We start from the raw sequence: 26653 nt of genomic DNA, 5'->3' as shown, positions 1-26653 counted from the left end.
TTATTGAAGTGTGATATATTTATTTTAAAGGAAAAGCTTCTCTGGGTAAAGACCAACTTGAAGGATCAATACGTTGTGCTACAAACAGGATAGAGCACCGTATGTCTAATCGGACCCAACACTGGCTGATGGAAAATTTGAAATTTTGGCCGACAGATTTGTGGCCTTCTAGCAGCCTCGACTGTAGGTTTGATCATTCGATTTGGACGTATGTTGAAGCAAAAGCTTGCAAAACATCTCACCCTATCCTACGGTCTAACATAGCGCGCACATGGCGGCCGTTGCCAAAGGACTACGTTCGAAAGGCGTGTTCTAGCTTCTGACACCGTCTCGAGGATGTAATTGCTAAAAACGGAAGACATATCGAGTGAATTTGTTGGATAGGACCTCATACAGATAATTGAATTCAAAAATGTTGATATTTTTGCCAAAAAGTACTTTAAATAATATTTGAAGGAAACACCATAAATTTATGTATTTTTTTTCGTCACACCCTGTGGTTTGTAAGGTAGCAAACTCGGTTCAAAGCAAACAGTGAGTAATAAAAAGGTAGTGTACTAAGAGAAGATAAAAAATAGAATAATTAGAGAGCTGGGAAGTGTAAGATCTCGAAAGATATAGATACCCAAGTAACACACGTTGGTATTGAATAGTTGACGTTACCTATTCCATGACATCAATATCACCAGAAAAGCGCAAAACATGAAGGCTAGTAGAACAAGTACCGATAACTGCATGAAAGCAAGCCAACTTGATATAATTAAGTGGCAAAATACATCTCTTGTCATTGCTATGACAACTGTTAAGCAGCGCATGCGCAAATGTGTTATGTCTGCGCAGTGCAACTAGATCGGCAATTTCTTTTTTCAGTGGCAGTTTTAATTGATTATAAAATGATGACAAGAAATAATATTCAACCATTCAAAAAGAGTTGTTTCTTTCGCTTGAATATTGAAATTGTTTTCGCATAGTTTCAACGTTATCTGAATATAAAATCTAACAAAACTAGAAAACGTTGTTAGATATACAATAACAAAAATCTGAAGTGATATTGGTTACACTGCAAGGGTTTTGTTTATCTTTTGATGGCGCGTCAAAACCGCTCCGAATAAATATAGAAATCGTTCATATAATTTCAATAATAATTTGATCAAGTAACTTTAAGTTAGGTGTTAAATGCGACGACTACTGTACTAAGGAAAAGCATTTTACAGGTACGTAGTGTTGTTATTAGATTGTGTAATGTCTTATGAAAAGACCAAGTGATAGTGATTGTCATTCTTGAACTCATGTTATTAAAAACATGTCCAAAACCAGAAAAAACGAGCTTGTTTTCAAAATGCGGTTGTATTACTGATGAAAAACAACTTTAAACACAATATAATAACACAAGTTTTCAATTGCGCTTGTAGTACACTTATATGACTACTTTCGTTGTTACTTATTTTCTAACATGTTTTGTGTGTTACTTGGATAGCCTTCAAAATGCACAGCACGGAAGATAGACGATGGAAATTATGGATGATAGAACAAATATTGATGTTTTGCAGGAGACGAAACTCATGTGCAGAGCTTGATATCAATCAAAGAACTCAATGAACGAGTTCTTATTAATAGAAGTCTAGAAAGCAATGAAAGAGGAGAGTAAAAAATATGTTCGAAAACATAGAAAGAATAATTTCGAGAGGAACTGAGCTTATAGAATAGAAAACACGAAATATACAGAGATGGAAGTGTAGAATGACATATAGATTGAGTTGTAGATGGAAAAACAAATGGAAGAATAAATAAATAATAAGAAAAGAAATCAACCCATCACCATCATTAAACAAACATATCTAGTGTAAAAATAGATAAAGAAAAAGAACCGAAAAAGGTGGATCATATCCCAATTTGGATACAAAATAAAGTTATTGAATTTTGTGTCAATTTGCACTCAAATAAAAATATTGTGAATTTCCTGAATTTTTCATTACTACATGGAAATGATTAGAAATTAAGATAAAAAAACTTCTGTTATAAAACTAAGAAAAGGTTAGGTTCGAAACCTGCCTCACGGTGCTCTTGTAGATCTTTCCATAAAACAGGGCCTAACATTTGTCGTTTTGGATTTTTCGATTGATCCTCCTTAAAGTTAGATTCAAGAATATTATTTCTTATTTTAACATACCAGGATGCTTTCTTCAGAAAAGTTGTAAAAAAGTTACAAAAAAGACTAAATGTTGCAATCTTAGTTTGTTGTCTATAACTTTTTCTGTAATTGTCAAAGCAATTCAAAATGTTTAGCATTCTATTTATCCAGCTAGCCCTCACTCGCAAATTTGTACAAATTATGGTTGGGAAATAATATATTGTCAGAAAGTTGTAATTTGTCATTTTTCAAGAAAATCGCGCACCAAAACAAAACTTCTAGATTTTTTAAAAGTGAAATGTTACTTATTTTGGTATTCCTAGCAAAATTGATTTCTGATCAAGTTATGCGAAAATATGTGTGAAAGTGTTCATGAGAATTGGATGGTTATAAAAACTGGTTTTTAGAAATTACGCCAATTTTATATAAACTTTTCGGTGATAAAATTTTTTTCAGAAAAAAACAATACTTGTAGGATTGTTTTTTGAATAACATTTATTTATTTCAACAGATGAATAATTTACAACTCTACGTATGTTATTCTGTTGAGTATGCTTTGTGCGGGGTTTAGAAAATGAAAATTTGTTTGAATAGTTTAATCATCCATGAAGCATTTTCCGCTATCAGTTATAAATTTTATATTCATCTTAAAAAAATCAAATGTTTGCGCCAATTTCGATTTTTTTTTAAATCAATAAGGCTGATACAAATTTTGTATTCTTTTTATGTCCGAGATTATCAAAGTTAGCAAAGGGGGTGGCAAAAAATAAATAACACCGAGACGAAAAAAAAAAGAAATATCTTTGATCAAAGTTTGTGTGCAAGTTTGTAACTCGCACTCAAATAAATATTGAAAAATAACATTTTTTTATTATTATTATTTATTTCGCTTGTCTTTTGACGACACTCTCGCTGTCACTGGCCTTGTTTGTTGTTAAATAAAGCATTTATGCTGTCGGAAAACCAATAAAATGAACAAAACGGTTTGAGCTTTTTTCTTCCCCTTTAAATATTCAAGATTTTTGAAGGGGGAGGTGACATAAAATGACAACAAAATTTGTAACGGCCTAATCTAATAAAAAATAACGTTTTTCTGCATTTTATATGTTAGAGTAACGATAAAAAGGCGATTGGATGATGTGAGTAGGGTAAAACGTACAAATAAAACTTTATTTTACAGGGTGTCACTGTAAAAGTGATACACATATCCAAGTGCCTCTTTTGCCCCTCGTGAGGCCTAACAAGGTTTGTTTAATTAGTTAGTTAGTTATTACAAACATGTTTCTTGCTGCAATGAGCAATATACAGATCAGAAGGACGCTGTCACATCTAAATTTGAACAGATTATTCGTGTACAGGACCATCAGATGAATCAAAGAAACTGACACGGCTGTTTCCAAGCAGAAACCGGGTTTAAAAAGTGTGTGTGGACTGCCGTGGTGATCAACGTGGTTAAAGAACGTACCAGGCGAAATCCAGCCCTGTCGGCAAAAAAATGGCTCATGAAATGAAGGTGAGTCATAACACTATGTATAAAATAGTCAAAAATGATCTTGGATACGGAGACAGGGTTGCCAGATCTCGTTTGATACTGAAGACGCAGGCTGCTCACAACATACAGTCAAATCCCTCTATAACGACACTTTTCATAGCGACAAATCTCGCTATAGCGACATTCTCAACAGTCCCTTCTGTTTTATAATTCTTCGTTTAATTGCGACATTTCGCTATAACGACCATCCTCTATAACGGCATATCAAAACTAATACTTGTCATTCTTTATTGCGACAGTAGTACAGTCGAATCTCTCTATAACGACATTGCTAAATCTATAACGACATTCTCAACGGTACCTTCTGTTCTACATATGCAATAATTCTTCGTATTATTGCGACATTTCGCTATAACGACAGTCCCTTGCGATGTCGCTATAAAGGGATTCGACTGTATGGGTTTCTGCACGAGAACGTACAGCCAAGAACAGCAATGCATGTATTAGCAAGACTTCACTCGCTGCATTTGTATTGATGCAACGATCAGGTTCATTCCTGTCCCCTTTATTCACACATAAGCAAAATCCCACCCGTCAACCTCAAATGCCTAATTAGCAACACCATTCACGCAAAAGTTCAAAATCATCCAATGTGTCCTTCCAAAACACACAATGATTGCTCTGACTTTGCACAAAAAATGTGTAAAATGCATAACGCATCAGTTGTACAATGAATACATGGACATAGATCGGAATCAGAATATGTATCATACACACAAAATCCTAATGTTTCGGTAAACTTCGGCTTCGGCGCTCAAAAAACCGCTGCTTACTTTTGCGAGCCGGTGCGTATCAAAGGCTAGTGCATCCCTAATCACTGTCAGTAAACGAAACAGCCAATAGCAATCCTGTTACAACAGGATTTACTGACGCTGGTGCCATTAACGTGGAACCGAATGATATGAATAAAACCAGAGTCGTAGTTAAATTCAAAATGTTTTTAATAAACCCAATGTCCTTTTGTTTGTTTTTGATTCGACGATGTTTTTAAATGACCGGATTCAGGAAAGGGAAACAATCAGTTAATGTTTTCATCAATTCATTCATGACCAAAATCATCTGTGTTTGTTGTTGGTTGCACTGCTGCAACGATAGCAGCCTTCTAAAGAACATTACCAATACTAGTACAAATCATCACGACGATACCAACACCGGTTCAAACTTTTGAAGTATAGTGATTTGGAGATGCTAAATACAGTCCCTCTACAGTTATGGGTCAGTCAACGTGTTGTCTGAATGTTCAAAAATAAAATCGGAAAAATTATCAACTACGAATGTTTTACTATCTATCTCTGTGTTATAATGTGTACTTTCGATCAACAATTAGTTTCACTGCAGTTGATGCGTTTAAATCGGCTGGGAAAAAAAATTTCACTTACATAGCAAAAGACACAATTATGGGTTAATTTTGGCATTCAAAATCATTTAGTCTATAAAATCGTCAAAAAACATAACGCAAATTATTTTATTGTTGTAGCTTGATAACGAGTTATTTAATTCAGTCTTGATGCATTACATGTAAAAGTAATGAAAGTTGCCACAATATGGACTGACCCACAATTGTGCATCGTAAAATGTAACATTACTACAATTATGGGTCACTTCACTTATTGCACTGAGCAGAATTATAGTTTTTGGTGACATTTTCAACTTTAAATAATTTTAATCGTATAAATGAGGTTACAAGTGAGTTACAAAAATACCACTTCAAATAAAAATTATTCTGTTTCGTGAGAATAGACGTATTTGTGTAAAAGTGACCCATAATTGTAGCGGACCCAAGACTGTGGAGGCACTGTACATTCAAAATACGCTTGAGCATCAAATGCGTTATGCTCAGCACACATTTATTGTACTAGTTCCAAACTTAATCAGTGAATGCACTAGTTTCACTCATAAATAATCTTTATGTTACGTACGCACATTTTAACTTTTGCGTGTTGTGTCGTTCCCCAGTGTTTACTTGAAATAAAAATATGTAATTCCGTGTGACCAGATTTGCCGGAGTTGGGAATGTTGTTCTAGATGGGCACGAGTTTTCTATCTTCAAACAGGTCCAAATGAGTTTCCATGAAGCAATGAGTGTGTGTTTAAGATAGCTTGCAAGAAAGCAAATGTTTTAGTTTGTTTCTAACGCAGTTTACATTTTGTCGTTTTCAGGTAAAACTTGACGAAAATTAGTGAAATAAAGTGAAATATTTATTGTGTTATAATCTCCAAAAGTGTGAAGGTTAGGCGAACCTCAGTTTTTTGTATTATTGACAAGTGCGTTAATCATAAAAGCCTATGTAAAATTCATGAATAATTACATGTTGGACGGAGCCACAGCCAATTGTATAGTTTTTTGAGTATTTTAGTACGAAAGCTTATGCGAAAAGCGAATAAATTCGTAATAAAAAGCCACATGTTTGAGTATTTTGGGGAATTAATAGCATGGGCCATCTTACCAAACTGGTGCGTCTTGTACGGTTCTCCCCTACGACTATCTAATAATGGACGTTTCAACCACATGCAAGATTTTCTTTGTCGAAAAATCCAGTTATGAAACAACACATACCATCGCATATGTTGCACATGTTAGGCCGTGAACATACTGGCACGGCTTGCGTTGCGATGACGGTTCGCCTAACGATGAATCAACCATTAATGCATTGTTTTTCTGTAACAACTATCATAATTCATGCATTGGTGGCAATATTAAATTGAAGGTTAGAAAAAAATAGAGACCACGTGGTTTGCGCGTTAACCCCCTCGCTTCCCTGCCTGGTCTTTGGGTGGTCTTTTGACCTGGTCCCTGAGTGATTTTTTGAGAAACCCCGATCAGGGGGGGTTTAAAAATGATCCCAAGGCGAACTTTTTGGTTAGTATGAAACTAAATTGGTTCAAATCAATTCAAGACTTCATTGTTCCTAAATTTGTTTCAAACGAAAACAAAATCAAGACTATTCTACAAAATAAGTTAAAACATATTAAATTCCCGTAAAAATGAAAAATTAAAACAAAGCCTCTAGCTGTCGGCGAAAAGCAAAACTGTTATTCCAGGTCGAATGAGTGCTAACGATCAAAGAGAATAAATTTCTTAATCAGTTTGCTGGTAGCCATCGCATCGCCACTGGCAGACAGACAGGCAGCCAGGTTGAGCAGCAAGTTATTATTCTTTTATGTCAACCTGTGAGTGGCTTCGTGTGGTTTGTACTTCTTGTACAGTTATTTAACGACGCAAAGCAGGCGTAAACGGGTCCTAAAGCAACAGCGCCATAAGGATGCCATGGATGGCAATTTTGTGGCAAAACGAGTTGAATTACATTTTATAGAACGCAATTGATAACAATTTTGTATACCCATAATATTACGGTATGAAAAAAATATAACATTGTGCGTCATTTTTTATCAACGTCGACGAATCTTGATTCAAACAATTGTTTGTTCAAAATAAAAAATTCCCTAATTTGTTAAAAAATAATTTAACTTCAAGGAAACAGTCTGTCTCCTTTGTTCCCTTAATAGTGGAGAATAAAATTTATGGAAAGTGCCCACGCTTCGTTCCTCCTAATGCTATTCAAATTACCGTATTATAAAACATATTTATTTGATGCTCAGCTCGCTGTGCTCAGCTCAATCGCAGAGTGTTCTTCTTTTATTTCTCAGGATAGTTGAGTACTTGATTATAAAATCATGCTTCACAGATGAGAGACAGAAAACAGAATGGGATAATGTTTGAAAAATATGCATTTTATACCTGTATTAATTTTTACACGGTTTCTATGTTATCTAGCGCTGTTCTGGGAATAATTCACTTCAATGTTGTTCTTCATTCTGTGCCGAACACGCATCAGTACTGGACGTGTTTGGTGATCGGTCCGATAGAGTATAAAACAAAAGACGTGTGAACAAGTGTTGGCATTGTTTGCCTGGTCGAGTGAAATAAATCCGGGTTCAAGGTCGTTCCTTTGTGCAACTGTTTCGCATCGTGACTGCCAGCTGGTGCGTAAGCCGATTTGGCTGCTGGCTGGATTGTGCTACAGCAGTGGACGAGACACAAACGAGGAAAAAAAAAGAAGCCATCAGTGTCAGCGAGTCGTATCGCTGTGTGGAGTGATCTCACACCTGGCTCGCTGCTGGTGGCTGTTTGGTGCTGCTGTATTGGTGCTGCTGGCTGTAACGGCTGCTACTTCGAACGATCGGACAACCAACCTTACTGGAAGGGAGAAATAAAAAGGTACGTGTTCTTGTCAGCGCTACTTAGTGCGCTAGACTTAAGATGGATGTAGATCCCTCGCCTCCCGCGCCACCATCCCCGAACCCCTCTGACCCTGACCCTTCTGTTACCCCCTCCCCTGTTCATTCTTCAGTCCCCCCTCGCCCCAGGCTTTACCCAGACGGAGCCCAGGGCAGCTATACTGTTTATTTTCGGCCAAAGGCAGGACCGAAATCGAAAAAGTTGAACCTCTTGCAGATTTCTAAAGACCTGACGAAGGAGTACAAGGGCGTGACCGAAATTTCCAAGGTCCGGCCTAACAAGCTCCGTGTCGTGGTCGGTAACCTGAAAGAGGCCAACGATATAGCTTGCTCTGAGCTCTTCACACGCGAGTATCGCGTTTACATACCCGCACGAGACGTGGAGATCGACGGTGTCATAACCGATTCGAGTCTGTCCGTCGAGTGTATACTGCAAAGTGCCAAAGGGTGCTTTAAGAACAAAACGTGTCCCGAAGTAAAGGTGCTCGACTGCAAGCAATTGCGGTCAGCATCGATCATCGGTGGCAAAACAGTATACACTCCGTCAGACTCGTTTCGAGTTACGTTCGCCGGGTCTGCACTACCAAGCCACGTCTCGATCCACCGGGTTCGTCTCCCTGTGAGGCTCTACGTGCCCCGCGTCATGAACTGCCTGAATTGCAAGCAGTTAGGCCATACAGCCGCCTACTGCTGCAATAAGGCACGTTGTGGCAAGTGTGGGGAGTCTCATGCGGAAGATTCTTGCAGTGTTAACGCTGAAAAGTGTATTCACTGCGGAGAAAATCTGCATGAGCTCTCGACATGTGCGGTGTACATGCAGCGCAGGGATAAAATAAAACGGTCTCTCAAAGAGCGTTCAAAGCGTTCCTACGCTGACATGCTGAAGAAGACCGTTACCACTTCTCCCGTTACTTCGAACCCCTTCGATCTGTTGCCCTCTGAGGAAACCGATTCTGACGATTCACCAGCGGGAGCATCTTACGCCAATCCTGGGGAGTCTAGAAAGAGGAAAAGTGTTTCCTCTCCTAAACTTCCCAGAAAAGGTCCTAAGATTTCTCAAAGTGAAATGAAGGTTACAAACAAACCAAACAGTGCTGCGGAAAAACCGAAGCAAACTCCTCTTGGGCTGGCAAATTTAAAGTCCCAGAAGGAGTTCCCAGCACTGCCAGGAACATCTAAAACCCCAGTTGCTCCTTTTACACTCCCAGTTGATGAAACAAACTCTGGATTAGTGAAATTTTCTGATATTGTGGACTGGATTTTTGAAACTTTCAATGTACCCGATCCAATTAAAATTTTTCTTACAGCATTCCTCTCAACAGTTAGATCATTTTTGAAGCAGTTGACTGCCCAATGGCCTCTCCTTGCAGCGATTGTATCCTTCGATGCCTAATTCAACTGCGTATATGAAGGATTCTATCTCTGTCTTACAGTGGAATTGTAGAAGTATTTTACCAAAAATTGATTCGTTTAAAGTTTTGATAAATAAAAACAAATGCGATGCATTTTCCCTTTGTGAAACTTGGCTTACTTCAAATATTGATCTCAACTTCCATGATTTTAATATTATTCGCCTTGATCGAGACACCCCATATGGAGGAGTACTTTTAGGGATTAAAAAGTGCTATTCTTTCTATCGTATTAACCTCCCCTCGATTCCAGGCATCGAAGTTGTCGCATGTCAAATGACAATACAAGGTAAAGAGCTTTGTATTGCCTCAATATATATTCCCCCCAGAGCACAGGTTGGGCAACGGCTGCTCTTTGATTTAATAGAACTTCTTCCCTCGCCACGTTTGATTTTGGGAGACTTCAACTCTCATGGCGTGGCTTGGGGTTCCCCATACAATGATAACCGCTCCTCTTTAATCTATAACCTTTGCGATGACTTCGACATGACTATTTTAAACAACGGTGAAATGACACGTATCCCGAAACCTCCAGCGCGCCCAAGCGCTTTGGATCTATCCTTATGTTCGACGTCGCTACGGTTGGATTGCACATGGAAGGTAATCCTCGATCCTCACGGTAGCGACCATCTGCCTATTCTTATTTCAATTACTAACGGGTCAACTCGCATGCGACCAATTGACATTCCGTATGACCTCACACGAAATGTCGATTGGAAGTTATACGAGGAAATGATTTCAAAAGCGGTCGAGTCGATTCAACATCATTCACCACTTGAAGAATACAACCTCCTCGCGGGCTTGATTCTCGACGCCGCGTTGCAAGCCCAAACGAAGAAATATCCCGGCGTAACGATCAAAGAACGGCCTCCCACTCCGTGGTGGGACCAAGAGTGCTCCGATGTCTACACGCAAAGATCCGACGCGTTTAGGGCCTACCAGACGGGAGGTATACCTGGCGACTATTTACGGTATTCGGAGCTTGATACCAAGCTTAAAAGCTTGGCTAAAGCAAAGAAACGTGGATATTGGCGTCGGTTCGTGAACGAGACGTCGAGGGAGACATCGATGAGCACTCTTTGGAACACAGCCCGAAGAATGCGGAATCGCGTAACGGTCAACGAAAGCGAGGAGTCTTCAAGTAGGTGGATATTTGATTTTGCCAGGAAAGTATGTCCGGACTCTGTTCCTGAGCAAAATATTGTTCGCGATGCGTCTCCGGGCCACGACGCGATAGAATCACCTTTTACGATGGCAGAACTTTCAGTTGCCCTCCTGTCCTGTAACAATAACGCGCCTGGATTAGATAGAATCAAATTCAACTTGTTGAAGAATCTACCCGGCAATGCCAAGAGGCGCTTGTTGAACTTGTTCAATAAGTTCCTGGAGCAAAACATTGTACCGCAGGATTGGAGGCAAGTGAAGGTGATCGCCATCCAAAAACCAGGGAAACCAGCTTCTAATCACAACTCTTATAGGCCGATTGCAATGCTATCCTGTATCCGGAAATTGATGAAAAAAATGATACTCCGTCGTTTAGACCACTGGGTCGAATCAAATGGTCTACTATCAGAAACTCAATTTGGCTTCCGCCGTGCCAAAGGGACGAATGATTGTCTTGCGTTGCTTTCAACAGATATTCAGCTGGCGTATGCTCGTAAAGAACAAATGGCGTCTGCGTTCTTGGACATTAAGGGGGCTTTTGATTCCGTTTCTATTGACATTCTTTCGGGTAAACTTCACCGACAAGGATTTTCTCCAATTTTGAACAATTTTTTGCACAACTTGTTGTCCGAAAAGCACATGCATTTTACGCATGGCGATTTGGCAACTTTTCGCATTAGCTACATGGGTCTTCCCCAGGGCTCATGTTTAAGCCCCCTTCTTTACAACTTTTATGTAAATGACATCGACGAATGTCTGGCAAATTCATGCACGATAAGACAACTTGCAGACGACAGTGTAATCTCTGTTACAGGAGCCAAAGCTGCCGATTTGCAAGGACCATTGCAAGATACCTTGGACAATTTGTCTGCTTGGGCTTTACAGCTAGGTATCGAATTCTCTCCGGAGAAGACTGAGATAGTAGTTTTTTCTAGGAAGCATGAACCTGCTCAGCTTCAAACACAATTAATGGGTAAAACGATTTCTCAGGTTTTGGTACACAAATATCTTGGTGTCTGGTTCGACTCTAAAGGCACCTGGGGTTGTCACGTGAGGTATCTGATGAAAAAATGTCAACAAAGAGTGAATTTTCTTCGTACAATAACCGGACAATGGTGGGGAGCCCATCCAGGAGACCTTATAAGGCTTTACCAAACAACGATATTGTCTGTTATTGAATACGGGTGTTTCTGCTTCCGCTCCGCAGCAAACACACATTTGATCAAACTGGAGCGAATACAATATCGTTGTTTGCGTATCGCCTTAGGTTGCATGCAGTCGACCCATACGATGAGTTTGGAGGTTTTAGCTGGAGTACTACCATTGAAAAACCGCTTCTGGAGCCTGTCTTCTCGTATTCTAATCAAATGTGAGGTCTTGAACCGTCCCGTGATTGAAAATTTTGAAAGGTTAATCGAACTTAATTCTCAAACCCGTTTTATGACATTGTATTTCAATCACATGTCCCAAAATATTAACCCTTCTTCGAATATTCCAAATCGTGTCGACTTATCAAATACTTCTGATTCTACTGTGTTTTTCGATACATCCATGATAGAAGAAACTCGTGGAATCCCGGATCATTTACGCGTGCAGCAGATCCCTAAAATTTTTTCCAATAAATATCGAAACATCAACTGCGACAATATGTACTACACTGACGGATCACTTCTTGATGGGTCCACTGGCTTCGGTATCTTCAATAACAATTTAACCGTCTCCCATAAGCTCGATAATCCTGCTTCTGTTTACGTCGCAGAATTAGCTGCAATTCAGTACACCCTAGGGATTATCGAAAAAATGCCCACGGACCATTATTTCATCTTTACGGACAGTCTCAGTTCCATTGAGGCTCTCCGATCGATGAAAGATGTTAAGCACTCTCCGTATTTCCTGGGGAAAATACGGGAACATCTGAGTGCTTTATCCGAAAAATCTACTCAGATTACCTTAGCGTGGGTCCCTTCTCACTGCTCGATACCGGGTAATGAGAAAGCGGACTCTTTGGCTAAGGTGGGCGCAACAAACGGTGATATTTATGAAAGACCAATTGCCTTTAATGAATTTTTCGCACTTGTACGTCAGAATACGATCATCAGTTGGCAAAATGCTTGGACCAGAGGGGAATTGGGAAGGTGGTTACATTCCATAATCCCCAAAGTATCGACGAACCCGTGGTTCAAGGGGTTGGATGTAGGTCGGGATTTCATTTGCGTGATGTCCCGGCTTATGTCCAATCACTATAGATTTGACGCGCATCTCCGTCGTGTTGGGCTCGGGGAAAGTGGTATCTGTGCCTGTGGTGAAGGTTATCACGACATAGAGCATGTGGTTTGGTCATGCCCTGTACACCGTGACGCCAGGTCTAAATTAATAGCTTCCCTGCAGGCCGAGGGTAGACAGCCGGCTGTTCCTGTTCGTGATGTCTTGGCGAGCCGTGACCTATCCTACATGTCCCTTATATACGTTTTCCTGAAATCCATCCACGCCCCAGTCTAGTCCCGTTCCCCTCCGTCTACACCCAACAAAACGACAAGAACACGTTTGAACCTTAAGCACAAAACCAGCAACCAGACCCCGCACAACAGAACCAGGACCCAAGGACTACGAGCCTCTGTCCCAACTCACGACATCGTGGCTCAGCAGAACGAATCCATACATGCCATTCGACGATTATCAGACGACCATTGAACAACAAAACACTGATTGGAAATCCCATGCTAGTTTTAAGTTAGACTTAATTTCAGCTCGTAGTCGGCAGCGAGGATAAAAAATTTGCTTTAGTTTTTAAGTCATCAGATATAATTGGCGCCGTTAAACATTAAATTGTATTTGTGCCGTGTCAAATAAATGTTATGTGAAGAAAAAAAAAAAAAATGTTGTTCTAGGAGTAATATATTTGTCAACTATGTTATTATAAACCTTCATGGTAAGGTGTCGTTCTATTTGGGACCAGAAGATTCCAAATGTTTTCATTTTTATTCTCAAACTTTCAAGTTACCAATTATTTTAGTCAGAATTATATTTTGTATCTTGCCTTCTGATTTCATTATTTTTATTGTTATCGTCTCATCATTATTGCTACACGTCTTACTGTTATTTTCCGAATGAAAATCTCGGTTCTAAATTCGGTCTTTTAAATTGATTTCGTTATCAAAAAAATTGAATAAAATCAAAAAAATTAAAATCAATAGTGATAATCAGCATATTATCAGAATTCCATCTGTTCCGCAAACTAACGCAGAAAATCCCCCACTCTTGAAACCAGCTAATTTGTTTCAAGCTGATATAATTTAAATTTTTACCCCTGCATCAGTACCGAAAACGATTGGTACAAAGTTTATCAAATTAGATGAAACATTAACACTGAATTACGGCGTGCACTGAGACTGGAAGACGTGCCATTATACAATCGAGGTGATAATTAGCAATAATTGCTCTGGACCGGTCGAATTCAAAGCTTATCAGTTTGATCGTTAAGCAATGACAATGAGGATTGTTTCGGTTCGTTCCTTATCGGTTCTCTGACCGCAAATAGTTGGCCGTCGCTGTCGTACGGTTGCTTTCAGTGTCGTTCGAGCTAGTGCGCAGGTAGGATGAGGTTTTTAGTGGCCCTAGCCGTGTTACTGTCCGTGGCAAATGCAGCCGACATTCGGGATTCGGAAACCAAAGACTGGTACGAACATGCGACGTTCTATCAGATTTATCCTCGCTCGTTCAAGGATAGTAACGGTGACGGGATCGGAGACCTCCCCGGGATTACATCGAAACTCGAATATTTGGCCGATGCAGGAATTAACGCGGTTTGGTTGAGTCCTCCGTTTCCCTCGCCGAATATGGACTTTGGATACGATGTATCCGACTTTTATGATATCAACCCAGAGTACGGGACTCTGGAAAACTTCAAAGAATTAGTCGAAGAAGCACACAACCATGGTATTAAAGTTTTGTTGGATTTTATTCCGAACCACTCCAGTGATAAACATGAATGGTTTAATAAGTCTGTTGCTAGAGATCCTGAGTATGATGAGTTCTATACATGGCATCCGGGAAAGGTGGTTGACGGGGAACATCAGCCTCCGAACAATTGGATTTCCGCATTTGATGGTGACGCGTGGTCCTTCCATGATGAACGACAGGAATATTATCTGCATCAATTCTCGGAAAAACAACCAGATTTGAACTATCGCAATCCAAAGGTGTTGGAAGAAATGACGAAAATGTTATTCTTTTGGTTGGATCACGGAGTTGATGGGTTCCGATTGGATGCGATTAATCATTTATTTGAAGATGAAGAACTGCGGGATGAGCCATTATCGGGAGAGTGTGATCCCAAAAAGTATTGTTATCTGAATCATATATACACTAAGGATGTAGAAAACGTCTACGGTGTAGTATACGATTGGCGCGACCAGTTGGATCAGTACTCGAGCGAAAACGACCGAACGGTTATCCTTATGACGGAAGCATACTCCAGCATCGAGGGCACGATGCTGTATTACGAAAGTGCGAACAGAACCCGCCGGGGGGCTCACATGCCGTTCAACTTTCAGTTAATTTATGACTTCAAGAGTGACCAGAACGCGGTCGGGCTGAAACGATCCATCGACTGGTGGTTGGACAATATGCCGGCACGACATACCCCGAGTTGGGTTGCCGGATCGCACGACCATTCTAGGGTGGCAACACGGGTTGGAGAAGACCGAGTAGACCAGCTCATAACCTTGCTGCATATGCTGCCGGGAACCAGCATCACTTACTATGTAAGTATCGATTTAATCGTGTTGAGTAAATAACTGATATTTAGTGTTGGGCATCATTTCTCATCAAAGCGCTTTGCTAACCATTGCTAACTATCTGTTAGCGAGTTAGCAGTTCTGCTCCAAATCGAAATGCTCTTGAATATCGAGAATTGGTTCCATTCAATTCTACTAAAAAATTTGACAGTACAGTTAAATGGAAACATAACCTATTCTTATTATTTTATTCCATTCTACTAAGACGCTCAGTAAGAAATTTATTCGAATCTTTCTTTGCGAGATTATAAACCGTCAAGATCAATTTCAAGTATGCAACAAAAATATCAAATTTTGGTATGCTTTGCGTACTTTTAATTTAAAGTATTGTAGTTGTATTCATCACAGCAATTCTGAAATACAACAAAATTTTAGCTTATAATAAATATGTCCAGAAAATCAAACAGCATATTTTGGTAGTAAAAACGCTAATCACTGCCAATACCGTAATTTTGTAGACCATGAGACTTTGTGAAAAGTATACGCACATGAGGACTTTCAGAATATCAGAGAACATAACAGAAAATCGCGAAAAAACTTTTTTGTGTAAGACTCATAAGCATGCTAACAGCAGTGAATGTGACATCTGGTGTATCGCAAGGTTTTCATCTAGGCGTAGTAGCGTTCGTTCTATATTTAGACGATGAAGGGCATATTTTAAATATCTTGAATGATTCGTATCGAATCGGACCAAAAAAACAAAGGTTACATTTTAAATCTTCCTTATTATTTCTCCCATTATTTTCTTTCATCTATTGATATAAATATCAAGATTTCTATGGTTGTAGTTTTAGTGCTCATAAATGTATTGGAAGAGAGGTGGGTTAACCACTGAAAGAGGAGAAGGTCTTAGTTTATAAGAAAGTGAATATTTTTAGGAAATTTTCAAATGGAATCGAAAAGTGGGGGAATTTTCAGACCCTTGGCTATGTATGAAAGACAAATCTTGATCTTCAGAGGGCGGAGCATGATGTTTGTGCTCTTTTTGATCCACTTTTGGTTAACAAAAAAATAAATTAAATTGTGGAGAAATAAAAAACTCAAAATTGGTTTTTCCGAAACGCTGAAATTCTGAAATCGGTGTTCGACTCTATTTTGTAATTGAGGGTGTACAGGTTACAACCTTCTTCTCAAACACCAGAAATATGAAACTTCGATGTAAAAAAATATATAAAAAGCCATTTCAAACTTACGATACCCTATGTTTGTTGATCCAACTCACAGCGTGAGATGTCGCCGCTCGTTACCCAGGCTCATTCCCAAATCCGAATAATATATTAACCTGTTTAGCAGATATAATTTGCTCAGGGCAACCAAACAAAAACCTTCTGGTTTATATAATTTAAACTTAAGTTGAACGTTAATGGAAAGATTTTTTAATTATTAAAAGAGAGCGCGTGTAAGCTCAAAATTTACTATACTCTGCTTTCCATCGACTATTCCTTAGCAGCTTCCAAATTAAGACGCGCAAAATCACTCCGCAAAAAATATAACCCCCATTAGAATTAGGATAACTAACGGTCGATTTGAAGCACGTCAACTGTGGTCCCGAATTGTGCCAGAAGGGTCGCTCACGCCGAAACGCTTCGTAAAAACAATAGTGGCCAGAGTAGGGTTTGCAATATTTCCGGGAATAGATTTCCCGGGAAACGGGAATAAAAAATCGCATTTCCCGGGAATTCCCGGGAACCGGGAACAGACCAATTTTTTAGCAAAATGAGATTTTCAATGAAGTTGATCAATAAAAGGAAACAAAAAATTGTTTAAATTTCATTCTCAATTCGTATGAAAAACAAATAAAATACAAAACATATTCAAGTTAACATCAAAAATTCGTGATCGATTTTTGTAGCATATTTTTGCAGAAGAGGAAAATTAAAGGGCTTCATGTCGTCAAACAATCGCTTCAGATCCGCTGACAATTTTCCGTTAAGCTCAAAAAATTTATTTCCTTCTGTAAAACTTTGCTCAAGTCTGCTGAATCAGCGCTGATGTTCAATTTCTAGAATACTTTCAAATCACCGATTACAGCTTTTGCTACACTTAATTGAAAACTGGTGACCAAATCTTTCAGTTTGTTGAAGAGAAAACTAAGTGTTAGGCAGGCATTGGACGCGGAAAATATTTGCTATATTCGGTACGGACTTTTTTAGCAAAATGTTTTTTACACTACAGTAAATATTTACTGTTTACTTGAGCGGTGGCAAACCTATTCGCTATTTTTTTTTTTTCATTTAAATATATTTGCTATGCTATTGTGATTTTTTTAAATTAACTGCGTTTTAAATCTAGTTTTCATTGACTGAACAACATTCCAAACCCTTTTGGAGTTTATATCATTATTGATTAGAACGTAAGATTTCGAGGAAGAATTTTGGTTAATTAACTACGTTATTTCGTTATTTCGCCGTTCGGTGGTTTTATGTGACCGAGACAAACCGGAAGGAAACGATAGAATACTAATTAATCAGTTCAATACGAGTCAAAATAAGTCAGTCTTAGAGCATTTGAAGGCTTACTAATTAACATGCAAACAGACTTGGTATTTCTCTGCACCAGGTGTACTCGTCGACTATCACGAGGAGCAGACTACTCGATTCGCGCGAAGAGAATTTTTTTTGCACGCCGTGAACACGCATTAGTTTGGTGGTGCGCGCGTGTTATTTCTCGAGTACACGGCGGGTGCACCGTGTAAATGAATGAAACCAAACGGGAAAACTAATGATCTACGCTTAGTCTCTTTCATTTTGGAAAAGGATGGTTCAATCACACATGTTGAGTACTTGATTTTTGTGCAATAATGACTACAAAACAAAAGTATTACAGAGATTTTGCGCCGCAAAAAATGCCCACGGACCATTATTTCATCTTTACAAAGTCTCAGTTCTATTCAGGCTTCGTCGATGAAAATGGCATAGCCCTTTCATACGGAAACATCAGAAAGTTTTATCCGAAAATTCTTCTCAGATTACCTCAGTGTGGATCCCTTTTCATTGTTCCAATTCGGGCATTAAGAAGGTTGACACTCTGGCTTTGGCGCAACAAACGGTGATATCTATGATAGACCAATTGCCTACAATGAGTTTTTACGATTTTCTCGTCAGAGTACGCCTTTAAACTAGCAGAACTCGTCCTTCCACCACGGGTTAGACGCACATCTACTGCGAATTGGGCTCATGGATAGTAATCATTGCGTTTGTGGATTGAACCATCATTACAATGAGCACGCGGTTTTGGTTGTGCTGAACGCCGTGGCGCCAGATCGTTATTTTTGGATACCCTCAGGTTCCGAGGAATACAAACCTATGTTCCAGTTTGTGGTATCCTGATTCAAAGAAACAAGACATGAATGATGCTGATTTATGACTTTCGTAAGCCGCGGTAAGATTGTGCTAATGGGGGTGAGATTTTGCCATACAAACCCATTGTTTGTCAGCCATCTTATAGCGATCACAAGACCAAGCCTTCTTGAATAAGTTTCCTCCAATATTTAACCAAGAAAAATTAGTCTTCTGACCCGGAAGAGATGGCTGACAAGTCGCGGATTGTAAGAACTGGCAAAGAAAAGCTGCGGTCGTTTGCAAAAGGCTGTAAAAAGCTGTAAAACTAGAGTGGCTAATTAGAGTTCAGTACTCATTTGTCATATATACATCTATTGTCATACATCAGTTGCCCGATGCGCTTTGGTCAAGTAATCTCCGGAGTCATTTTGCACTGTCGGTTCGTCTTGTCAGGTAGAAAAAATGCTGAACGCTGGAAAAAACTACCTTGGCTTTGAAAATCAATTCCACTAGCCATGGCAATGATATGACGGACGCGAAGAAACTAGGCAGAATCGGAACGTTAGAACGCGACGCGGTCGATCAGAGTATCGACAAAAAAGTTACAATCGGGCTAAAGTGAAGTATAGTGAAGAAGTACAGCATCGCGGAGTGGTGGACTTAGGTACCTGAAAAGTGCCGGCAGAAGATCGGATCATCAAATCGCTAGAGATCGACTGATCAGGCCATCGCGATCAACTCGAATTTAGCAATCTAATTTTTTCTTGATTTATGAAAACTACGTACATGAAACTTTGATCAATTGTTTTCACAACTGTTGCATGCCTGAAATAGCAATTTGAGTGCTGTTTATTTAGAGGAAGCCGAATTTTTTCGATCAAAATACAGAAGTAAAAAGAACTCTAACCTCAAAATTGTATAGGAAAAGGCCACAATCCCGTTTCACCTTAAAGGCGGTGCTCACTTCACTCGCAAAAAAACACCCTTGGGCTGCACACAAATGTATATGTATCGAGTTCTAATGCACTGATAGACGACGAGTAATAAGCATTCTACTCATACAAAGCTCGGTGCAGTACTGTTACCTGTGCCTGTTACCTGGAGGTGGTTGGGAGCTCTCCGAAAAAGCTTCACCTTCAAGACATCAAAATAATCTACGCTGATATAGAGGATATCGCAGCAGGCAGTTGGCGTTTACTTATGAGGTCTGTGATAGGCATGCTCGCATATGATTGGTATATTGTTCGTGAAAATTCGACTTTGAAACTTTTATTCAATTTTCACTGCTAAGCAATGAGTGATAATGATAACTAAAGTATCAAAAAATTGTCCATCATTTTATCAATCCAACGACATATTGATTATTGTGATCTATCATGTGGTAACATCAGTATTGACGTTCGAAATCTTTCATTTTGACGTCACACTTAAGTTTTAGTTTCCGCAGAATGTATCCCAATATAGTGCGGTAAGACGTAGTCCTGCGTCGAAAAAAGGAGTTAGGTAAATTTTCCTTCAAAACAAAAGTTGTTGATTCAAAATTGGATCAAAATTGAAGGAGTTACAGGCATTTGAGATAAGCTTAAAATGGTGATTTTCGAACATAAAAATCATCGAAATTACCGGCCACGCATCATTCAAAGTGCTGCCAAAAATCGGTAGGTACATCAACCGATTCCGATTCTTTGGAAAAAGGTTGTTAAGAGTGTAAAAAACCTCGAAAAAATATTAAAAAATATTGACATTAAAATTCTAATTTTTTTTCGGCCACCGACCACTGTGCGTTGCCTCAATACAAATGCGTGTGAGTAGGGTAAGCATTTATAAAATGCCCTCCAGGGCATAATGCCCCAGTTCATTTATTCGAACACATGCAAAAAAATATGCCGTTCATTGGACCAACCTTCTGTTGCAAGTCTGATGAATTGTCACTAGCAACAAACAATAAACAAAAATAAATTTTGATTTTAGCTGCTTCAGATCTAATTTCTTGCAGCGTATCCGTAATGTTTTTTTTTGCTAGTGTATAAAGTTTATTACTTGATATTCAAGTGAACCTATAAGCAGCTGTATCAAGTAAAGAAACGGTAAAAGCTGTATAATTTACTTAAATATTTAATGCTTTCTGCTCAACTACAGTTCTGGGCGGTATGCCCCAACTAATATGTTCATTGCTTTAACGTTTACTTCTGAGACTTCAAGTGCTGTTTTACTTCACATGCTGAGCAGTGGTAGAGGCATATGAAACTATTGGCTGGGGGCATATTATAGGGTAAACAACGCCCCCCCTCAAAGAACATTGTCAATATTGTAGTTATGGTTATCACAAACAACAAATCTTTCATGCAGTTAGATACTCTATTTAGTTGGTAATGCACTGCTATCATTTGTTTTGTAATTACTGTTACACGAAAATGCCATAATTTTATTAAAAAATCTGATTAAATCGCAAGCTTTCCAATCTACCGGGGCAAAACGCCCCGCGCTTCATATGTCTCAGCTTATTACGCGAAGTTAAACAGCACTTGAAGTCTCAGAAGTGAACGCTAAAGCAATGAACATATCAGCAGTGTTGCCACATTTTCATCTGTACTGGAAGGGCAAAAATCTTTTTCATCTGTACTTTTTCTTCCGAAAATCTGTACCAAAATCTGTACCTTTAACATTTGTGTTGCATAGAAGGATCACTTTTGTTAACCTTAAAAACATTACAGAAGCTATATGTTATTTATTAGGTTCATGATATTTACACATGTTTTTATTAAATTTGGAATTCGCTTTCAAGATTTCCGAGATCCGTCTGGGACAGTAGCACAATAGCACCGTTTGCATAAAACCACCAGTCGGCCCTTCACACCGAGATTCAAACAAATGTTTGGTTTTATTTTCCAAGGGAAGCATCTCAAGTGATTTCAAGTACACCGAGAAATATATTTCAGTGTAAATAATGGGTCTTTTAGAAAAATCTGTATCTATCTGTACCTTTTGACAAAAATCTGTAATCTGTACCGTACAGAATCTGTACCAGAAAAAACGAAAAAATCTGTACTTTTACAGATAAATCTGTACCTGTGGCAACACTGCATATCAGCCCCACTAAAGGTGGGGCATACCGCCCGGAGCTGTAGTGTTGCAGAAAGCATTGAATATTTAAGCCCTCCAAGCAGGGCTGTCATTCGCACACTCATTGCGCTCAGTGTGTTAATTTTACGTCAAGGCACAACGAGAACGGTACCTACACATTTTGACAACAAACAGGCACAAAGAGAAAGAGCGAAAACGAAATGACTGTGAAAGATATCACCAAGTGAGAAATATTTCAAGAGAGGGAGAACGGAACAACACTATGTGCTGCTTTTTGTGACACATTGCGTGAGAACAAAGAGCTTCAGTTTGAGCAGTTTGCGTTGCGTTGCGGGTAGAAAAAATAGCAGAGAAAAGGAACCAAGCAAGGACCATCTACATTTTTGAGAATTCATTTGAACACGATTCTCAATGGCGTGGACGTGTTTCATAGGAAAGGACATATTACGCACGTCCAGACATGTTTCTGTCGCGGTATTTATATACAATCGCTACATGCATTCACTACTGATACCGTTCATCATGACTTGTATGGAAAAAAATTGTCCTTCGACGCATTTAGAAGTTCGTTCAGTCGAAAAGTGAAACTTTAACCGATCGTTTTTTTCATGTTTTGTTTTTAGATTACACCAAATCTCGATGTTTCATGCATTTTTAAGACATTTGGCATTAGAATTTTCTGATATTCAGAAAAGATTGAACTAACTGTGCCTTTTTTCCATTGGTTACAAAATAATGCTTTCGTGTTCCCAAAGTCAGATTAAGCTGAAGTTTAGTATGGGAACTTTTTCCGAAGACGAAACAATTGAGCCCAACTTCTAAACGAAATTAGAAATGTCGATTTCTATTGCCACCCTACTGTTCATGTACGAGACATATTGCGGCTACCTTCGGGAAGAAACCATTTTTAGTTTTGAAACAAAACCCATTGAGCAGCACTGAAAATCAGCTCCTATAATATTTCTGTAGCAGTCAAATGAAACCAGAAAAAAAATTAATGCTATAATCGTTCGTTTGTCAAATCCGATAATCATTGCCCCAAGCAACACACAAAGTAAATCACAATGTGTGGTGTCGCACATTTTTGGCAAATGCACAAAGTGTACTCAGTCGCATTTTTTCGGTGCGAAAGAAATACAAAAGAGCGAATGGGGTGAAGAGAACACAAACGAAATATCGGGAGTGGCACGCACGGTTTGATGGCAAATGTGTTGTGTACAATTGTGTGGTTCTGTCTGCACTGAGGTGAATTCCAGCCCTGCCTCCACTTCGCCGGTTTGAATAACACATGCATTGTGGCTCTTGGCTGTGGCTCTTGGTTGTGTGTTCCCCTGAAGTAAAACAAACAATGTATATTTATTTAATTATCATGAAATACAAAAAACAACATAAACTGATCACTAACTTGCGGTACTGAAAACATACTAGATTGATTTTAGCATTGATTACACAATAATACATGATATTATTCTAATAAATGTTTTTTAATACATTATACAAGAAACCTAATTTCACAGCTAGCACGAATAAAGTTTCTTTGAAGAGATTTCAGCGAAATGTTCTTCGCGATGATAGCATACTTGGTGGAACATCAGCAATTTACCGCTGACAGTCGAGCTCAGCTCCACGATTGATGAATTTTTCATGGATGATGGAGAGATGTCAAAAGAAATATTTTTTTATAGGAGTTCGATGAGTTGTTTCTACAATATATTAATTATACTTTTGACATATTTTTACCCTTCTAGCTCGAAGAAACTTGGGATTGGCTGTGTTTAAAACAGCCACTTTAAGATATCGTTGAACATTATGTTATGGATTATATATGACAGCACATTAGATTGTAAACTATCATCAATCACCAATATTAATCTGACCCAGCATTCATGAAACCCTCTTGAAGTTTTAACTTCCTCCAACTTCTCGATTAATAATTCCAATTCTCATTCTTGCGGTGCCATTTCCATCACCCATTCCGCGTCACCACGAATCCGGCAGGGCGAGGAGATCGGTATGCTCGATTACAAGGAAGCGCAAAAGTTTGACGGCCGGGATCCAAACCGAACCCCGATGCAATGGGACAGTACAACCAGCGCCGGTTTCAGTACCAACGGAACCACGTGGCTCGACGTGCATCCACAGTATGCCGAGCGGAACGTGGCCGCACAACAGAACGAACTTCGCAGTACGTGGTACCATTTCCGAAATATGACCTATTTAAGACGGGAGAAGACTATCCGCGACGGAGATTTTCTCCACCGTACCATAGGAACCAGTGTGTACGCTTTGCTGCGGGAGTATCGCGGGGCTGATTCGTACTTGGCACTGTTGAATATGGCGGGACAAGAAGATACGGTTGATTTAAGGGATTTCGTGAATCTTCCACTAGAAATGACCGTTTACGTGGCTCAGCCGGAGTCCGCACATAAAGCAGGGTAATTTATGGTGAAGTCACTGGTGTTGGCCATTAAAATAATAAACGTATTTTTGTTTCAGGGACATCGTAAGCATTGGCAAGGTGCAGTTGGCGCCGTATGACTCGATTGTACTGATGGCCGATCTGGCGTCCTCGGCGATGATGATTGGACTTCCGGTTTCGACCCTGTTGGTGATGGTTTTGCGGTTTTTCCTGGTTTAGTTACAGACAGCAGCAAAGCAAACGAAAACGGAAGCCGGCTGATGGAGCTTAATCGAGGATAAATTATTTGTATTAGCCCCGTGGAGAGTATGTACCACCACTCTGTCAATAATTGCGATGGATCGACGCGGGGCAGTTTTTCTTTATTGCCGTTACGATATTCCAGCCGATTGACCTATTATTTTTTACTTTCCGGTAAACATTATGTGGTTGATAAGTCATTAATCTTATTAATTGTGTGTCCTCGTAATGGGTTTTGAAGCTTTCAATTCTTTTGGACCAGAAGGACATATGTCAGTCAACACTGGCTGACCTAGATCAATCGTAGGGATCAGTGTCTTTGTATGTTTGCTTTTCTGAGTAGATAGGAAAAGTAGCACACAATAAATCGAAAGCTTCCAGCATAGTACAGGGATAACATAAATCAAATATATTCTAAATTTTGTCGGATTGATCGAAACAGACAGAAGGTGGGGTGCAACGTTAAGTATTTTTGACGTAGGGCTTTTAAGCTAAACCCAACTTTTAGAGCACAATTACGGACAAGCAGCTTGATTACTGCAGTACATTAGATACTATGATACTATATTTACATCATTTTTTCGACAAATTAAGTACTATAATCATACTATACTCGGTACTACAACTATGACAACTGCCAACACCGGTTGCCGCCATAGCGAAGCGGACGTAAGCAAACTATCGTTAGTCGATATTTTCCAAACGATTAGCGTTTGTTTTTGTGGTTTTTAAACGATTTGATGACTCCATTATCATCCTAGGTTAGTTGTGAAAGCTGTAGAAAAGTATTCAATCTTTCGGAACGGTAGAAGGGTCAAAGCAGTGTATGCATTCCATTCCAGTCTGATAAATGTTCAAAAAATATTTAGACATGTTTAGTTAATGAGTACAGGTCGGAATCGATTATCCCGAATGTCCAAATTTTTTTATTTCGGATAATCGAATCACAGAAAAAAATTTAAATTTGCTATCAATGAACATAAAATGAATATTTTCTATTGTTATTTTACTTGTATGATGCAGTGGCGTAACCAAAAATTATTTCTGAGGAGAAAAGGGGTAAAATCTTGAGAAGCAAAAATAAATAAACTAGACATTGATTTTATTCTCACTTAATTCGAACACGTCCCAAACACACTGGAAAGGACGTAAATGGTAACAAATATGCCGGAAGGGATAGTAAAGGTGAAATTTCGAAATAGAAATTTAAAAAAATAGCAAAAAAAAAACAATTCCTGATAATCGAATCCCGGATAATCGAGTTCGACCTGTAGTGGAAAGAAAAACCATTGTACGAACGGTTTGTAAAAATACAAATTTACTTCGGGACTTCGAGGAGAAGCATTAAATAGTAAGTTGATTCATTGGAATGCAAGAGCATGTATTCTCAGTTATGCAAAAAAAGGATTATATGTCGGAAAGTTACGGAAGACGGAAGGCTTAAGATCATAGCTTTGTGATTAAATTCAGAGCAAAAAAAGGCCAAAGTAGAAAAGCTACGTTAACGACAGGTGTTGTATAAATTGGAATTTCGAACACGAACTTTTTATTTGTCAGTAAACTGGGTCTAAATGTTGATGGAAAAAATTATCATGTTGGAACACTATGCGCATGACTGGTACTCTTAAACGTTAAAAAAAGTTGTAATCATCAATTTTCCAATATATAATGAGTAATAATTGTTGTTTCTTCTCACTGAAAGCTTTGGAAAAACATGCGGGGTATGTCTCACTGAAATACTTAAAGCTTAAGTGATTAACATAATCTAACTGAAATTACAATTTTGCCGCAAGCATAATTTTCAAGGAATATTATTAACTGTCAACTCGAGCATAACACGCTTAATGTGATTCACAAAATGATGTGTGATTTTCGAAGCACGAATAACAAGTCTGATGTTGGGTTAAGTTCTTTCGTAGCTTTGAAACCTAAGCTTTGAAACCTAAAACCTTTGAAACCTAAAACCTGAGCCTGATAAACAATATTCAGTTGCTACAGTTTGCATAAAGATAATGCTGTCTAATTTTTATGTTAGGTGCACAAAACTATCACGAAGAGTTTACTAACTTGCATATAAAAACAATGAATATGTCAAAAAATCAACCAAATTTATTGTCATAAACTTATATTTGAAAGTCGAATCTATCATCCCTTGCCCTACTCAATTCGGCCAATTGTATGCCACAGTGACCATTACTTGCAATACTTATTACAAACAATGATTGACATATGCGATATTGACATTCACTCGTAGACGGTAAGTTTTTCTCATAAATTTTGATATCTGAAACGCTATTTGTTTTTCTACCTAATTCATTGCAGAATGAACAGCAAAACG

General features: G+C 38.8%; 2 protein-coding genes across 11 annotated transcripts in view; one reads left to right on the top strand and one right to left on the bottom strand.

The window, feature by feature from the left end:
- The window catches only part of LOC129727122 (dual specificity calcium/calmodulin-dependent 3',5'-cyclic nucleotide phosphodiesterase 1A-like), a 601383-nt gene that overhangs the window by 257837 nt on the left and 316893 nt on the right, over window positions 1–26653 (bottom strand). The window lies entirely within an intron of this gene.
- On the top strand, window positions 14076–25415 carry LOC129727127 (alpha-glucosidase-like). Its single transcript, XM_055684614.1, has 3 exons — window positions 14076–15258; window positions 23655–24091; window positions 24153–25415. The coding sequence occupies exons 1-3, from the start codon at window positions 14092–14094 to the stop codon at window positions 24292–24294; spliced, it is 1746 nt and encodes a 581-aa protein (XP_055540589.1). The 5' UTR covers window positions 14076–14091; the 3' UTR covers window positions 24295–25415.

The sequence above is a fragment of the Wyeomyia smithii genome, chromosome 3, assembly GCF_029784165.1.
Source record: "Wyeomyia smithii strain HCP4-BCI-WySm-NY-G18 chromosome 3, ASM2978416v1, whole genome shotgun sequence".
Taxonomy (NCBI): Eukaryota; Metazoa; Arthropoda; class Insecta; order Diptera; family Culicidae; genus Wyeomyia; species Wyeomyia smithii.
This window is presented reverse-complemented; position numbering and strand designations above follow the sequence as displayed.